Source organism: Staurois parvus, unplaced genomic scaffold, assembly GCF_062004578.1.
Source record: "Staurois parvus isolate SC_StPar_1 unplaced genomic scaffold, SC_StPar_1.0 ptg000029l, whole genome shotgun sequence".
NCBI classification, from domain to species: Eukaryota; Metazoa; Chordata; class Amphibia; order Anura; family Ranidae; genus Staurois; species Staurois parvus.
Genome location: NW_028317825.1, coordinates 7,923,758 through 7,942,871, shown reverse-complemented (window position 1 = coordinate 7,942,871; position 19,114 = coordinate 7,923,758). Strand labels below are relative to the sequence as shown.

At 45.3% G+C, this 19,114-nt stretch overlaps 1 protein-coding gene across 3 annotated transcripts in view; it reads left to right on the top strand.

Annotated features, from left to right (window-relative positions):
• Positions 1-2,483: 2,483 nt before the first annotated feature.
• The window catches only part of DPH1 (diphthamide biosynthesis 1), a 343,917-nt gene continuing 327,286 nt past the window's right edge, over positions 2,484-19,114 (top strand). For all 3 annotated transcript variants that reach the window (XM_089657705.1, XM_089657689.1, XM_089657698.1), the window contains exon 1: positions 2,484-2,637. In XM_089657705.1, the coding sequence (XP_089513831.1) occupies positions 2,523-2,637 (115 nt within the window). In that variant the 5' untranslated portion in view covers positions 2,484-2,522. The remainder of the gene's footprint in view (positions 2,638-19,114) is intronic.

Genomic DNA, 19,114 nt, shown 5'->3' with positions numbered 1-19,114 from the left:
TCTGAGTACCGGCTCCCGTTGCTGGTACCATGTGACCTGCTGTGACCAATCACAGCAGGTCACATGACAGTTGTATACAATGGATGGCTTCATTCATGATGCCATCCATTGTATACTAGTGCCTAGCTGTGAATGGTCACAGCTAATCACATGCACATGTCATGTGATTAGCTGTGACCAAATCACAGCTAAGCACAAAAAAAAAAGAAAGCTGAATGAATCGATTTCATTCAGCTAAATGCTTGCTTATAGCAAAGTAATTCTTTGCTATAAGCAAATTGTGTAAAAAAAAAAAAAAAATACTGATCACTTCCACAAAGTAGTACAATGTTACTATGGTAACATTGTACTATTTTGGTCATAGTAAAATATGGAAAAAAAAAAAAATTTAAAAAATGTAATAAAAAATTAAATATAATAAAAAAATAAAAAAAAATTAAAAATATATATATATATATATTTTTTTTCATACTGTCACCAGTCAGTGTCCCTGTTCACCGCCATGCCAGTTATATGATGACGCTGTACTGCACTGGTGACAGTATGTAATAAAAAAAATAGTGAAAATAATTTTTTTCATTTTCCGAAAAATTATGACAAAAAAATACAACTTCAAAAAACTCGCCATGCCTCTTATGAAGTACGTCGAACTGTCTACTCTGCAAAAAGGGGTCATTTGGGGATATCTGTACTATTCTGACATTCTTGGACCTCAAGAAATTAGATTGGCCGTCAGTACTTCAGGATTGATCAATATTCAGATCTATACCATAGTTTGTGAACTCTATAACTTTCCTAAAAACTAAATAATACATCCTAATTTGGGTTATTTTCACCAAAGACATGTAGCAGAATACATCTCGGCCTAAATTTATGAAGAACAATTATTTATTTGTAAACTTTTATAACAGAAACAAAGAAAAATGTGTTTTTTTTTTCAAAATTTTTGGTCTTTTTTTGTTAATTTAGCAAAAAATAAAAACCCCAGCGGTGATTAAATACCACCAAAAGAAAGCTCTAGTTGTGTGAAGAAAATGATAAAATTTTAGTTTGGGTACAGTGTTGTATGACCGCGCAATTGTCATTCAAAGTGTGAGAGCGCTGATACCTGAAATATGGCCTGGGCAGGAAGGTGTAAAATTGCACGGTATTGAAACGGTTAATAGCAGCTTGTCTCCCTAGTAAAACACACACTTAACCCTTTGATCACCCCAGATGTTAACCCCTTACTGCCCAGTTCCATTAGTACAGTGTGTTTTTTTTTATTAGCACTGATCACTGTATTAGTGTCATTGGGATGTCAGTGGCAGTTTGTCAATTCCCCTCTCCAGTGTCAGAATGCTCGCCGCAGTCCCACCATAAGTCCTTGATTGCCGCCATTGCTTTTACTAAAAAAAAAAAAGAAAACCAGTATATATACTGCCATTTGTAGACACTATAACTTTCACATAAACCAATTCATTTACACGTATTGGGACTTTTTTTTTTTTTTTTAGCAAATACATATAGCAGAATATATTTTGGCCTAAATTTATGACTAATTTTTTTTTCAAAACTGTCGGTCTTGCTTTATTTATAGTGCAAAGATAAAAAAAACACAGGTGATCAAATACCACCGAAATAAAGCTCTATTTGTGGGGGGGGGGGGGGGGGGGGGGAAGAGGACATACATTTCATTTGGGTGCAGCGTTGCATGACTGCACAATTGTCAGTTAAAGTAACGCAACACCATATCACAAAAAATGGCCAAGTCAGGAGGGGAGAGGAAATCCTCTGGAGGGCAAGTGGAGGGATTTCCTCTCACTTCCTATATTGGCAATGGGACAGGAAGTGTAGGGAAATCTCCCCAATGGGACGCAGATGGTGGAAAAAGAAAAATCGAACAGGGGTTATAACCCCCCCCCCCCCTTACTGTATCCAAAATATAAAAAAAAGTTTTGTCCACAGTTATACTTAAAAAATTGTCCTGGTAGATAAGTGGTTAACAATTCTCAACTATGTATATCTGTAAAAAGTTTAATAATTGTAATACTTTAATAGTTTAACTAAAGAGGTTTGCAGGTCGTTGTTTCGAATCCCAACAAAGGCACCACCTGCCTGGCATTTGCTTGTTCTCCCTGTGCCTGCGTGGGTTTCCTCCAGGTACTCCGGTTTCCTCCCACACTACAAAGATATCCTGGTGGGTTAATTGTCCCTAGTATGTGTATGAATGTAAGTTAGGGACCTTAGATGCTCCTTGAGGGTTAGGGACTGATGTGAATGTACAATATATATGTGTGTAAAGTGCTGCATACATTGACAGTGATGTACAAGTAATAATATCCCGTTACCAATCCATCCATTGAGAGGTGAAGCCTCCCAGAGCTCTCCTATCTCCTGCAGCTCAGAGTCTGGAGGATGGCTGAGCTCCGCACGAGGCACACTTCACATTGTAGCACAGCTGCTTCTATCGATTGCTCGGCGCGCCTTCTCTGGGATCGATTCGTCCTGTCTTTTCGCACACACGTGGGTACACAACTGCTATGGCGGAACGCTCGGTGACAGCGGAGGGATCTGAGGTGGGGACAACACAGAACCATGGAGCCGAGCCTCTCCCTGGTCCTGGAGCCTTGACAGCGGCAGGAGCAGTAAAATCAGGTCAGGAAGCGGAGCGGCACGGCTGTAGTGATCTCTGTGTGTGGAATGTTATGGAAACAAGCCCATATGTATCCGCCTGAAGAGAGCAACCATGACATGTCAGCCTCCATCTGCTGCACCCCGAGCTCTGCCATGTGAGTCAGCCCGGCTCTGACATGAGCAGTTCTGGTGGCCTACACACAGCTCGTAGGAAGAGGCAGGCTGCTGCTGGAGGGGGACATGTTTATTATTCCTTGGTTGGGACAGAACAGCCTCTACCACATTCTCAACTTCAGTCAGTTGGGTTATGGCTGACAGTCTACAGATGTATCCCAGGATCGCTCCATATTGTGTTTTGTTTAAAGAGGAGACAACCCCCTCCCCCCGGATCATTTTACTCATAAAGCAGTGTGTTCCACTCAAAAGTGGAAGCTCACCCCCCCCCTGCCATATTTGACACCTTTGGGGGGGGAGCAGGTAACTGGTTTTGATAGGTACCGTATCCGCTCCCACTGTCGGCTCAGTTTGCTGCAGAGAAGTGAGCTGGAAGTTCGGCCACCCTCCTTCCTCCCGCAGTCTCCTGGGAACTTTCACAGGTGCCAGAAGACTGCTGGACCAATCAGGATGCGCAGTGCGACTCGCGCATGCGCAGTGGGCCCCCGGCTGTGAAGCCGCAAACTGTCACAGCCTGGTGCCCACAGTTGAGATTCCGGCTCCCAGGAGATAAGAGGCAGAGAAGGGACGGAGCGGGTGAGTACATTGCTGGACTCTAGGACAGGTAAGTGTGTGTTTGTTAAAAGGCAGCAGCTACAGTTTTTGTCGCTGCTGACTTCTAATAAACACACAACTGACTGGAACTCCTCCGCTTTAACTGAAGTGTTACTAAACCCAGGACCCTGCATTCACTATATCTGGTCTCCCACAGTACATAGAACATGGAAATGAATTTATTTCAGAAAATAAACTGCTAATTACCTTTTCTCATTAGCAGTTAGAGCAGTCTTGTGACTTCTATCAGTGTCCAGCAGAGCACATGTTAATGCTTGTAGAAAGAGTTTTTTTTTTTTGCTCTAGGAGGATGCAGGACCTCTGACTTCAGTCTGTACAGTGCTGATGAGGTCCTGTTCTGATCACATGCACTCTCCCAAGAAAAAAAAAAACAGCCTCTCTAGCAAAACAAACCAAACTGAGCATGTGCAGAGTGTCTACACAATGTTTTGTCAGGAGATATAAGGCGGACACTGGTAGAAGGAGAGGATCAGAGAAGTCAGGATCGAACAGCATTTTTAAACAGTGCAGAGGATTAACCCCTTAGGTCCCACAGTGAGTATGACAAGCATGCTTTACTGCATATACAGACTGATTTTATTGGTGTGGGTCTAGTAACACTCTAAAGACCGCCCGCCTGCAATGTACTGTGGATGGGCGGTAGCTACAGGACCAGCGACGCACCTGTATGTCACTGTGTCTTTCTGGGTTTGGATTGCACATGCGCATGCCCTCCCCCATCATTCACTGTAGGACATGTTTGTCAGCAGGTCCTGGCCAGTGATTTTTGACCCGCACTCTGCTGATCTCCTGCACCAAATGGAGAAGCCATTTGTAAATACAGGCACAGAATCTCACTGGATCTTCTCTCCCTGGAATCTTTTTGTTCCAGGGAGAGAAGAAAGACATACCACACATTAGTAAAACAGCACATTTGCACCCACACCATAGCTAGATGCATATTAACCCCTTAATTGCCATTTTGTTAACTCGTTGATTGCCCCCAGCTGTTCACCCCTTCATGCCCAGTGTCATTAGTACAGTGTCAGTTCTATTTATTAGCACTGGTCACTGTATTAGTGTCACTGGAGATGCCAGTGGCAGTTAGTTCCCACCCAGTGTAAGAATGCCTGCCGCAGTCCCACTATACTTCGCTGATCGCCGCCATTACCAGTATAAAAAAAAAAAATTGGGGATGCACCAATACCATTTTTGTGTCGACGAGTACGAGAACCAATACTTTCAGTCAAGTACTCGCCGATACCGCGCACTGATACTTTGCGGTGTGATATGTGTTAATGGATGCAAAGAATAGCATATGATTAGAACAGGAATGTGATTCCTGTCCAAATCACACCTGGTTTCCCCACCGCTCCTGTGTGAACCCAGGCTTGTCACAGCCCAAGTTCACACAGGAGTGGTGCTGGAAACCTCCCTGCAGACATCCCATGCTTAGTGTCAGTGGTAGGAGAGAAGAGAAAACTGGGGGGATTTGAAATCCCCGCCGCTTTCTTTACTCTACTTACAGCGATGACAGTTCGGGCTAGACGGCATCTGATTGGTCAGCTGCTGATAAAAATCATGAAAATACTCTGTATCGGCAGCGGTGCATCCCTAATAAAAATTTGTTGACATAATTTTCATGTAAACCAGTTAATACACACTTATTGGGATTTTTTTTTTTTTTTTACTAAAGACATGTAACAGAATGCATTTTGGCCGAAGTATATGAAAAAATTTAATTTTTTTTTATTGGATATGTTTTATAACAAAAATTCAAAAATAGAATGCAGAGGTGTTCAAATACCACCAAAAGAAAGCTCTATTTGTGGGGAAAAAATGATATAAATTTCATTTATGTACAACGTTGCATGACTGCGCAATTGTCAGTTAAAGTAATGCAGCAGCATATAAAACAAATTTCCTTGTCATGAAGGCGGGTAAATCTTTTGGATGGCAAGTGGTTAAAGTATAACTAATGGCAATATTGTGTCTTCATTTTGGATAAGCCCTATCAGTTTATTTTGCCATATGTGTCCCATTGGGGAGATGTCCCATATCCAAAACAAGAAGTGAGAGGAAATCCCTGGTTGTCACCAGGCCTAGTGCCCCAATTGTAAGATATCCCCACTGTACCTGTTGTGGGGACAACCCAAAATTAGTGATTTTCTTTTACTTTCACTATAATATAACAGTAAATAGGACAAATAGAAAGGGTGAATCTTCCTAATGGGGACATAAATAGCAATAAAAACCTGACAAATGGCAGAACTAAAGTCAAATACTTTTTAAAAAAAATATATTTTGTATAGAGTAAGGGAGGGTTATAACTCCTGTCTGGTTTTTTCTGCAATCTCTGTGCCACTGGGGAGATTTCCCTCACTTCCTGTCCCGTAACCACAACAGAAAGTGAGGAAATTCCCTGGTAGTCACCAGAACTAGTGTCCTCATTGGAAGAATTCTCTTCTATTCCTGTTCTGGTGACAACTTACAATTGGGGGTTTTCTTTCACTTTCACTCTCAATGATAATGGTAAACAGTACAAATAGAATACATAAAAACCTGACATGTCGTCTAATCCCTCTGAACTCTGTCCAAACCTAAAAGAAAAGTTTTGCCTTTCGTTATACTGTAACCATCTCCCAACCGTGCCATAGCTAAAAACAGCTACACCGCGGTCGTCTAGTTCTGGGAGGGAGTCTATATACGTCCCAGAACCCCACATCTCTGCAAGCCCCCAGGGCATGCATCGGGCTTGCTCTGTAGTCGCGGTGTCCTTTGGACACAGCTGATCACAGGTTGAGGTAAAGGACAAACACAATGACACTTTATCATGTGATCAGCTGTGTCCAATCACAGCTGATCACACGTAAACAAATATACCAGTTATTGGCATTTCCTTTCCACATGCGCTGTCACTGTGTGAAGAAAGGAAAACCGATACCCTGCAATCCTGACAGCACACATTTATACTGATAATCAGTGCACATCAGTGAAAATTACTTATTTGCAAAATTTTATAACCTAAACTAAGAAAAACCTTGTTTTTTTTTAAAAAAAATGTTAGTTAAAAAAAAATATAAAAAGTTTGTTTGGGTACAGTGTTGCATGATCGCGCAATTGTCACTCAAACTGCGCCAGCGATGAAAGCTAAAAATTGACCTGGGCAGGAAGGGGGTGAAATTGACTAGTATTGAAGTGGTTAACGAGATGGGCCGAACTGCCCTTATATGGACACATGACGAAAATGATTATTAATAAACAGCATTTATGTAGCACCAAAGGTTTGCACAGCACTTTGTCAATGTCATTGATTAATGTAGGCATTTTCCCTTTATAAGGGCATTGATGTCACCAGCATCATGCCCCTTTGTTTATGTATGCTGGAAGGCAAGAAACAACCCAGCTTGCAGCTGTTTGCATTTAAAGCCTAACTTCTGGTTTTTGTGAACTTTGTATAGTTTGTTTGAACCATGCACTAACTCTTGCATCAGCTGTTTGCAGTACACAGCGCTGTGTTAAGACAGCAGTACGGGAACCTTCCATCCTACTCCTGGAACAAAAAAAGAGTCGGTCTGAGTGCTGCTCATCCATTGACAGACAGCCTTGTGTTTTTTGAATGAATACAAGTCTTCCTGTGACTGGAGGTGGAAAGGGGAGCGCATGATGTCATGATCTCCACCTCAGCCAATCAGAGGTAGCTTTGTAAGCATTCATAAAACACAAGGCCTCGTGTGAATGGCTGGGCAGTGCTCATCTCAACTCGGTTTTGTTTAAGGAACAGTACAGGAAGTCTCCTTCCTGCTGCCAGAACACAGCTCTGTATGCTGATGCTACATACAGTTCATACAATGCTGACAGTTACTGCATCTGTTAGTGGAAAAATAGTTTGGATCAGCTTGGTCCATTGAACTATGAGGGGCGTTCAAGTCAAACTGGGACTTTTGAGTTTATATAATAAAAGAACAAATTTCAAAGAGTGGAAGCTGCATTTATTTTTCAACATGCTCCCCTGCTACATTTATACACCTATCCCAGAGTGTTACCTATACCAGATTTGTCAGTATGCCTGAACCATCCTTGGACAGCCTGTTTAACTTTGTCATCATTGTGTTCATCATTCCCACAGAAAGATTTGTCTCTTGTGCAATTTTATGACAGGTTATGAGTCGATAACAGTCCTGCATTGTACTTGAGGAAGTAAAGGGTCAGTCCATATGCTAGGACATTGGAGAGCTGAGAAGAGCACCAACTGTTCCAAGGAGCAGGGCCCTCCTATCCCTCTTGTATTGAACTGTATTGTTGCTGTATTGCCTCCCTTTATATTGTAAAGCACTGAGCAAACTGTTGACGGTATATAAATCCTGTATAATAATAATAATAATAACTGCCTGGAGAACAAGGAGCGAAGTGAACATTTATACACTGTTCTAACCCTCTAGAGAAAACAGGCACTTACTCCTCAGCATGGGGGGGAATATTTGTGCGCTGCCATGAGTTGGGCTTTAGGACTTGTGCCGGGATTGTTTGTTTCACTTTTTGACTCAACATGCAGAGTTCCTTTTGAGGGCCTGAATCATGTAAGGTTTTCCTGTGAAATTCATACATTTATAACAGTGTACTGGTGACACTGCGGTACGTCATATACATTTTGATGATGATTCCACTTGTCTTATTGACGCTGTAGCACCTGAAACATACATTGTTTTCATAGTACAAAGAAGTGCATGGACTTTCAAGATTTGGATCCTTGTCAAATTTCCTTACAGTGCCTTGAAAAAGTATTCATACCCCTTGAAATGTTCCACATTTTGTCATGTTACAACCAAAACAAAGTATTTTATTGCGATTTCATGTGATAGACCAACAGAAACTGGCACATAATTGTAAAGTGGAAGGAAAATGATTTTTAATTTTTTTTTTTTTACAAATATGTGAAAAGTGTGGTGTGCATTTTTATTCAGCCCCCCTGAGTCAATACTTTGTAGAACCACCTTTCACTGCAATTACAGCTGCAAGTCTTTTTGGGTATGTCTCTACCAGCTTTGCACATATAGAGTGTGAAATTTTTGCTGATTATTCTTAGCAAAATAGCTCAAGCTCTGTCAGATTGGATGGAGAGTGTCTGCGAACAGCAATTTTCAAGTCTTGCCACAGATTCTTAATTGGATTTAGGTCTGGACTTTGAATTGGTCATTCTAACACATGAATATGCTTTGATCCAAACCATTCCATTGTAGCTCTGGCTGTATGTTTAGGGTCGTTGGCCGGGATACCCGACGTTGTACAGTGTTATGGGTGGTGATCCTTGGAAGACCCTGAGAAATATTACTGGGTGTTCTCAGAGCTGCTGACAGCCAATCACTGGTTTCTCAGCGTCTTCCAAGGATCACCACCCATAACATTGTACAACGCCCGGTATCCCGGATCAACCCCAGAACGGCAGGCAGACTACCCAAACTAGAGAATTCCAGACAGGACCCCAGTGGATTTGCAGTTGCAGAGGAGTCTCATGCCCAGAGGAGGGATCCTTTCCCACACTGTCTGTCTGATCTGTTTAAAGGGAGCTTCCTGCTGATTCCCGGTTGAAGTACACCGTTCAACAAATTGCGCTTTGATTATGCGCATCTGGTGAGTGTGCATTTTTATTAATCTCCCACATGGGTAAAACCATACAGAACATTGCTTGAAATAATTTGATACTATCTGCACAACAGGACCCATTTTCAACACTGTACACAGACCCGATTGTGTCACGCTTTCACCATCCTATGAACACTCCTTGTTATAAGACTTTCACAGTCACACTTTTCTTTTTACTGCGCCATTTACAGCGCTTCATTCACTTATATTTATATCACGAATAATGGTTTATTTAAATCATCTTTATAATTTATCATTTTTAATTTACAATTTATGATTATTCTAAACGTTTTGTCATTTTTCAGCGCTGCACTGTTTTCTGTTTGAATCCATTTAACATGTGTTCCTATGGGACATGTTCACACCTGTGCGTTTTCACCTGGTGCGTTGTTTGTAAAGGGTCAGGGACTGTTTTGAACGCACAAAGTTGCGTTTTTGTTTCTTCAATGGGAACGCTGCAGAAAAGCATGTATAGTGTTTTTGCTGCTTTTTAAATCTGCCTAGCAGCAAGGAAACACGCAAAACGCAGCAAAAACCCGTTAAAAACGCAAGTGCAAAAACGCAATGCAGAAACGACTCAAACACAATCTGCATAGGTGTGAACCTAGCCTTAAACACTTCTATACCTCTTCTCATTGAGAAGTAAGGAAAGTTTGGCCAACTCACACAAAATTTCCAACATGTGGGGTAATCTCTGTGAGCAAAAACAATCAATTCAGTTCATTTAACAGCTCTTGTTATCTTCTCATCGGAAATCTCTAAATCATTCACAACCATGCTTAGCGTTTAGGTAGTATTAAACTTTCCCATTTTTTGGATGACTGCATGCCAGGCTTTGTTCATTCAGTTCTAGTTGTGTGCTTGCAAGGGTTCCTCCATAGTACCCTGATAGGGAAAGGAGCCATCTTGAAATTGAAAAGGCGTTGAGGGGATGGGCTGGATCAGAAATAGGAAGGCTTTACAGAATCTAGAGGCTGTATGTATGGTAAGTCTTTACATTAGCAGAGGAAATAAAAAAAACCTGAAAAAAAAAGGAAGCCTTTAAAGCTGAAGATGTTTTTTGAGTCAGCACCAGGGACAGTACTTGCATGAATGATGAGTGTGCCTTGTACTGCTGGCTGCTATGTTCATTGAAATCTTCATTCCTCGGTCCCCCTGGATATCCCCACAGCTGTGATCATCTGGAACTGTGGGGTTTACTATAAATGGTTCTACCTGTCACAGGCTTTTGTCAAAAGTGCTGGCTGTGCCCACCCATTTTTTGAATGCCTTAAGGCTCCATGCTCTTGTTAGAAAAACGCTAATTTTAAGTGTTTTTTTTGTACTAGCCTTTAGGAGAATTTATGAGCATTTATCATTTTTTTTCTCAAGCGCAAAACAAAAAGTTTTTTTTTTTTCTGCCTCACACACAGAGCTTAAATGACTCTAGACTGCCTAATGTGCATGGACACATAGGATAACATTAATTGCTTCTAAAGGCAAAATGCTAAACTCCTCTAGGAGCAGCGTTATTTTAAGCCAGTGTGCGTGGAGCCTTAAAGTTCAATGATAGCCTATGTGGCCTATGCACATTAGATGTTTAGATCTTTTTAGCAGCATTTAGAAAAAAAAAAAAGCCCCAAAACTGCATTCTGACAGGAGCTTATGAGCATAATTTATATGCGTACATACCTAAATATGTGTATGCGCACAGATTTATTCCAGTGGCTAGAATAAATGAATACTCTGGCCAATAAAATGCGTTTACGCGCATATGCTTATAAATGTGGATAAATGCGCGTAAATATTTGCGGAAGCAAGCATTTTTTATGGTTGATTTTTCTGCAATCTCGTGGCTGAAAGATCCAGCATAGCAGAAAGAAGTATTGAAAAACACTTAAGCTCTAGAAGGTTTTACCCCCCTCATGGCCAGGCCATTTTTAACTGGTATTTGTGCAGTCATGCAATGCTGTACTCAAATAAAATTTATATCACTTTTTTCACACATCTAGAGATTTCTGTTGGCGATATTCGATCACCACTGGGTTTATTTTTTATTATATAAACAAAAAAATACCTAAAAAAAATATTTCTCGCATTCTGCTCTATTCATTACATGTCCAATAATTAAAAAAAAAAAAAAAATCGAAATTCTTCATAAATGTGGGCCAAAATTTATTCTGCTACCTTTCTTTGGCAAAAAAAAAAAAACCAGTAAGCATATATTAATTGGTTTGCCTGAACGTTATAGCATCTATAAATGGTTTTATATATATATATATATATATATATATATATATACTGGAATTTTTATTTATTTTTTATACTGGTGGTGATCAGCAATTTATAGTGAGAGGCAATCTGACACTAACTGATACTTTGTAGAAATTGGCTAACTGACACTGATGTCTCCAGTTACACTATGTCCTCATGCACACGGGACATTTTTACAGCGGCTGTTTTTGGCTTTTGATGTTTTTTTCTACAGCTAGTTAACCCCCCTGCATGTTATCCTATGTGTTCATGTACACACAGACTGTAATTAATGTTTTTTTGGCAGGGTTTTTTTTTGGCTGGAAAAAACCCCAGGACTAGTGGGTGTCTAGAAGATTTTTTTAGGTGTAAAAAAACTCTTTAATGCTGAAAAACATGGTAAAATGCCACACCACAAACTGGTGTTTTGGGGCATTTTTTTGACAAAAACCCGAAAAATGCAAATGCAGCCAAACGCTGAAAAACCCATATTTTTAACTTGACTTTACACAGCTAACGTTACCAGCGTTATCAAAACACCCAGAGTGCATGGAGCCCAATACAGATCAGTGCTAATAATATACACTGTCATTGTAGTAATGACATGGGCTGGGAAGGGGTAATATCTGGGGGCCATCAAAGGGTTAACTGTGTGCCTAACAAGTGTAAAGTGTGCTCCTTTTACTTAGCAATTGACTGTTTAAAAAACAGCCACTCTGTAGAGAGCCCTGTCTTGTTTACCAACACAGGGCTCTCTTCTGTCATTCGCTAAGCCGATCAGCGAGTCTCAGCCATAAATCATTGGCTGGAACCCACTGCTTGGCTTGTGCTATAGCGAATGACAGCACAGCCAGGGTGGTGCACTCGTGCCCCCTACACGGAAATGTCAGATCACTTACATGTGATTCTGCGCAGCGGGGCCACTTTGCCACTGTAAATCTGCAGTAGGTGGTCCCTGAGTGGGCATTATGCCCATGTGCATGAGGCTTAAATTGGTTGAGAGCATTCTAAGTCTGTCGAATGGAGGATGTTGGGCTTGCAAATTTTCTTTAATTTGGTCAGTTTAGTGGCATTGAATGATCGATGGGGTATGAACATGTGTGTGACCACCTTTTAGTTTTGGGACAGCATGGATCTGAACATAAATAGTTAAAAAATCAGACATTGTGGAAATGTGGATGGAGGATGGAAAGCCTTGGACAGCATATGACCATGTGAAGGTGACAACCAGAAGGAGCAATATAATGTAAGAAAATCACCCCTTTTTGTAAAGTCATAAATGCATTTACTTCTAGAATTATTTGTTGTTGTTCACTAACAATAGGATAATGGGTTGTTGAAGGTACAATTTAATAGTCTAGTAGAATGTGCGTCAAGGACAACTGTAAGTAAATAAGAAAACAATGAGTGGAAGAGCTACACGGAGAACAGGTAAATATTATGCAGAGTTGGAGCCCCATGCAGTGAGCGGAGGATCGGGTCATGCTGGAGGCTATAAATCAAAGCAAACAGCACAATCCCATAGCATTCATGTAAAAATATTGTGAGGCAAATGTAGAAACATTCCATTCGCAAGCAACGCTGTTGAGGAAGAGAAGTGTCTTACAGTCAATACCACAAGCCATCGCAGCCATCAGTCTTATAGATAATGTAGGTATCTTCATGCATATCATTGCCACTGGCAGAACTGACAAGAGATTAGAACAGCAAGTGAAAGCTAGGAGGAGGGAGCTCTATAAACACACATTTCAAATGTACTTCTAAAAAGAACACACAATTGTACCTACAATATTAACCCTTAGCAGCTGTACCTACAATATAACAGCCAGCCCAACTCCAAACATTTCTTTTTTGGCTGTGAATAGAATGGGGAAAGGTCCCTTCTACTTATCTGTGTTGTATTTATACGCACACTGCTCAAGAAAATTAAAGGAACACTTTTTAATCAGAGTATAGCATCAAGTCAGTTAAAGCCCTTGGGTATTGATCTGGTCAGGTGGAGGCCACTGACATTTTTTTCCATACTCATATTTTCTGACTGTTTTTCACTAGTTTTGCATTTGGCTAGGGCCAGTGTCACTACTGGTAGTGTGAGGAAATACCTGGACCCTACAGAGGTTGCACAGGCAGTCCAACTCCTCCAGGATGGCACATCAATACGTGTCATTGCCAGAAGGTTTGCTGTGTCTCCCAGCACAGTCTCAAGAGCATGGAGGAGATTCCAGGAGACAGTGTCAGGGACCACGGCTCCAGGGTCCGCGATCGCGGCTCCGTTCCTCGCGCATGCGCAGTGGCGGCGGCTCGCGCCGGGACACGGGCACTAGGTCCCGGCAAGCCGCAGATGACAGGACGCCGCGCATGCGCAGTAGGAGCCGCGGGCGCGCCTCAGGCGTCCAATGACAGCCGGGGGCGCGTCCTAGCCGGCCAATGACAGTGCAGGGCGCACTATTTAAAGATGCCCTGCACTGTCACAGATTGCCGCAAGGTCTTCTGTGATCCTGAGTTCCTGCACCTATCCTGTGACCCTGATTGACCCTGACTATTCTGCCTGCTCCTGCGTTTGACCCGGATTGTCCTGACTACTCTGCCTGCTCCTGCGTTTTGACCCGGATTGTCCTGACTATTCTGCCTGCTCCTGCGTCTGACCCGGATTGCCCTGACCATTCTACGATTTGACTTCCCTGCTGACCCTGCGTGTGACCCGACTACTCTCGCCTACCGATTCTGTACCCCGCTTACCCCCACGGGCCCACAATCCGTTACTACCCTGCTGGGGCCGCCATCCTCTTCATATCTGGCTCTCCCGGTACCTGTCCCCAAGGGTCTCCTCAGCCACTGGCGGGCCTGCTCGGAGGTCGTGACCTGGCCCGGGACTGTTTCAAGTCCATCCCCACCATCAGGGGCTCTGGTGAAAGCACAGCCCGGGCTTAGACCCCACGCTCTGAGTAGGTCTGTCAGTTGGCAGCCTGAGGCACCACCTGGCGGATCATAACAGTACCTTGCGGCCATGACAGAGCCAGGAAGTGGACCGGCGTCCCTAGAGGATATTTGTCAGCACCTGGCCACCTTGACCCAGGCTTTTCAGAACTTCCACAGTCGCTGCGCCCGACTGGAGGACCGCATGGAGTCAATAGCCCCCCTGACTCCCCCTGCTCAGAGTCCTCCACCTGCAGGACCTCCCGCTAACCCGGTATCCGGAGCGGTTGCCACATCCCCAGCTCCTGAAGCCCGCGTTCCTCTGCCGGAACGATTCCGTGGTGATCGGAGCCGCTTCCGGGCCTTCCGGAACGCCTGCACCCTATACTTTGACTTACAACCCCGCACGTTCACCACTGAGACCGTCAAGGTGGGGTTTATAGTCTCCCTCCTTCAGGATGAGTCCCAGGATTGGGCTCACCGTCTGATGGAGAAGCACGACCCCCATCTTGAATCCGTGACCGAATTCTTTCGGGCCATGGCCGTCTTGTATGACGACCCTCAGCGAGCTGCTTCCGCTGAAGCGACTCTATACTCCCTGCGGCAGGGCCGCCGGACAGCCGAAGAATACGCGTCCGATTTTAGGCGTTGCATGGGCGACACCAGATGGAACGATGCGGCCTTATGCCACCAGTTCCGCATCGGGCTGTCTGAGCCTCTCAAGGATGAACTAGCGCGAGTAGGCCTACCTGACTCCCTGGAAAAACTGATTGAGTTGGCCATTCAAATCGACCGTAGACTAAGGGAACGTCGGCTGGAAAGGAGCAGTCAGGGTCAAAGGGTGGCATGGATTCCTTCCAGGGATACAGCTCCAACCCCAGGGAACCATCCGCGAAGCACGGAAACGGGACAACCCGGAACCCATGCAGCTGGGATTGGCCCGTTCTCACTTATCGGTCGAGGAACGTCAAAGGAGACTGTCACAGAACCTATGTCTGTACTGCGGGGAAGCTGGTCATCAGGTGCGCTCCTGTCCTGCTAAAATGAGTAAGTCCACGCCCGTTTCTTTTTCTCTACCCGCAGGAAGGGATGATCTGTCGAGTTACCTGGCCATTCCTGTGTCTTTACAGCTCCCCGGAGGAACATTGTCGGTGACCGCAATCGTTGACTCAGGAGCCTGTAGTTGCTTCATCGATCTGACTTTTGCCCACCGGCAAAAAATCCCTCTCCAGACCAAAGAAAGGGGGTTCAACATCTTCTTGGCAGATGGGTCTCGTATAAAATCAGGGGTGGTGGACCAGGAGACACCACCCATTTTCACCACAATGGCAGACCATCACCAGGAGTTCCTCCGTTTGGATGCCATCGCATCCCCCCTATTTCCAGTCATTCTGGGCCTCCCTTGGCTTAGGGCCCATAACCCCCAGATTGACTGGGAAAAGGGAACAGTTCAATTTTGCTCACCCTACTGTTTAAGCCACTGCCACGTCACAGGATCCGTGGTCCCCCGGTTCCTCCTGTGCTTGGATGGTGACACCGATCTTTCCCAGGTTATTCCCCCGGCCTACCATGACTTCTTAGACGTCTTTAGTAAGCGAGGAGCTGACGTTCTCCCTCCGCACCGTTCCTACGACTGCCCCATAGACCTCCTACCCGGATCTGAAATCTCTTTCGGCCGTATCTTTCCCTTGTCCGAAGCAGAATCAGGAGTACTGAGGGAATACATTGATGAGAACCTTCGGAAGGGATTTATCCGTCCATCCACATCCCCAGCCGGGGCCGGGTTATTCTTCGTAGAGAAGAAGGACAAGTCGTTACGGCCCTGCATAGACTACCGTGACCTGAACAAAATAACGGTAAAGAATCGTTATCCTTTACCCCTAGTCCCCGAGCTCCTCCAGAGATTGAGATCGGCTACGATATTCACTAAATTAGACCTGCGGGGGGCCTATAACCTTGTCCGTATCAGGGAGGGGGATGAGTGGAAGACGGCGTTCCGTACGAGATTCGGTCACTACGAGTACTTGGTGATGCCGTTCGGGCTCTGTAATGCACCGGCGACCTTTCAGCACTTTATCAATGATGTTTTTCGTGACCTTCTTTATATTTTTGTGGTGGTTTATTTGGATGACATCTTAATTTTTTCCCCTTCACTGGAGGTTCATCGGGGTCATGTGATACGGGTATTAGAACGGTTGCGTCAACACGGGCTATACGCAAAGGCAGAGAAATGCTGTTTCGAACAGCACGAAACCACATTCTTGGGACTGGTTCTCTCTTCCGCGGGGGTCGCGATGGATCCCCAGAAAGTCACGGCGATCTTAGATTGGCCAATACCCGCCGACAAAAAGGGGGTACAGCGTTTCATCGGTTTTTCCAATTTTTACAGGAAGTTTATTAGGAACTTCTCCGGTCTGGTCTCCCCGATCACGCAACTGACGAAACAAGGGGTCCGCTTTAAGTGGACCCCCGAAGCGCAGGCAGCCTTCGAAAAGCTCAAAGAATTGTTCACCTCTGCTCCCATTCTCTGCCATCCAGATGCTTCTCTCCCATATGTGTTGGAAGTGGACGCCTCCGAAAATGCTGTAGGGGCGGTTTTGTCCCAAAGGAATGGTACCAAGGAACTTCTGCACCCTGTGGCGTTCTTCTCCAGGAAGTTGACTCCAGCGGAACGCAACTACGACATTGGAGATCGGGAGCTCCTGGCCATTAAAACCGCTCTAGAAGAATGGAGGTATTTACTGGAAGGAGCCACACACCCAATCCTAATATTCACAGATCACAAAAACCTCGAATATTTGAGAACGGCAAAACGACTGAGACCTCGCCAAGCGAGATGGGCGCTTTTCTTCTCTCGATTCTCATTCCATATAACGTACCAACCCGGTACTAAGAACACTAAGCCAGACGCTCTGTCCCGCATGTTTGAGGACCCCGACGACGCTGTGCCACCCGACACCATCTTACCTTCTGGGAGTTTCCTCGCTCTACAAACGGAACTTCGCTCTCGACTTCTTGATGCTTCTGTAGGACTACCAGTTCCGTCAGAATCACCCCTCCAGAGCCACGGTGGGCTAATTTGGAAGGAAGACCGGATCATGGTCCCAGAAGAAGTGCGAACCCTGGTCCTAGGGCACTGCCACGACCATCCTATGGCGGGCCACTTCGGGGTAACGAAGACGCTGGATCTGCTACGGCGCTCATTCTGGTGGCCAGACATGATCAAGGACTGTGAGCAGTACGTCCGAACGTGTTCCACCTGTCAAAGGAACAAACCCTCCAGGAGCAGGGCATGGGGATTGTTACGTCCTTTACCCATACCCAAGCGAGCTTGGCAAATGATAGCCATGGATTTCGTGGTCGAACTTCCACCATCCCAGGGCTACACTGCAATAATGGTGATCGTTGACCGCTTCTCAAAGATGGCACATTTCGTGCCCCTGGAGAAGACCCCATCAGCACCGGAAACGGCACGGATCTTCATCAAGGAAGTGGTTAGGCTTCATGGTGTTCCCGAAGATATAGTATCAGATCGGGGGGTCCAATTCACCTCCAGGTTCTGGAACGCCTTGTGTAAATCGCTGGGAATCAAGCTGTCGCTTTCATCCGCCTACCACCCACAGACCAACGGCCAAACTGAAAGAACAAACCAGACGCTGGAACAGTACTTACGGTGCTACACATCCTACCTTCAGGACGACTGGCTGTCGTTGCTGCCTTCCGCGGAATTCGCGTACAACTCGAGTCACTCAGCCACGGGTCAATCCCCGTTCTTTTCCAATTATGGGTATCATCCCACATTCCTCCCTGATCTGATGCCTGAGAATCCGGTACCAGCTTCTCAAGACATCTTGAACTTCTTTTCTGTCAATAACAAGACAATTCAGGAAGCCATCGCTAAAGCCCAAGAGGACAGTAAGAGGGCATTCGACAGAAAGAGAAGAGGAGAATTACTGCTTCAACCAGGGGATCAGGTTTGGCTGGCAACGACCAACTTGAAGATGCTATGTCCTTCAAGGAAGCTGGGACCCAAGTTCATCGGCCCCTTTCCGGTAAAACGAGTGGTTAACGAGGTGGCCTACGAGCTCGAGCTTCCGCAGACCTTCAAAATACATCCTGTCTTCCATGTATCTCTCCTGAAACCTTCCAGACCAGATCCCTTCCCGGACCGTGAATCCAGACCTCCCGAGGCAGTCACTATAGGTGACCAGGAGGAATTTGAAGTGGAGACTATCCTCAGTTGCCGAAGGAGGGGGGGCCAGACACAGTTCCTGATAAAATGGAAGGGGTATGGCCCTGAGGAGAACTCATGGGAACCCGCCCAGAACGTCCACGCACCCAGGCTCATCCGGGAGTTTTTTCGTGCTCACCCGCGGTGGAGAGATCAGTGGGGCTCCCGGAGGGTGCCCATTGGGGGGGGGCAATGTCAGGGACCACGGCTCCAGGGTCCGCGATCGCGGCTCCGTCCCTTGCGCATGCGCAGTGGCGGCGGCTCGCGCCGGGACACGGGCACTAGGTCCCGGCGAGCCGCAGATGACAGGACGCCGCGCATGCGCAGTAGGAGCCGCGGGCGCGCCTCAGGCGTCCAATGACAGCCGGGGGCGCGTCCTAGCCGGCCAATGACAGTGCAGGGCGCACTATTTAAAGATGCCCTGCACTGTCACAGATTGCCGCAAGGTCTTCTGTGATCCTGAGTTCCTGCACCTATCCTGTGACCCTGATTGACCCTGACTATTCTGCCTGCTCCTGCGTTTGACCCGGATTGTCCTGACTATTCTGCCTGCTCCTGCGTCTGACCCGGATTGCCCTGACCATTCTACGATTTGACTTCCCTGCTGACCCTGCGTGTGACCCGACTACTCTCGCCTACCGATTCTGTACCCCGCTTACCCCCACGGGCCCACAATCCGTTACTACCCTGCTGGGGCCGCCATCCTCT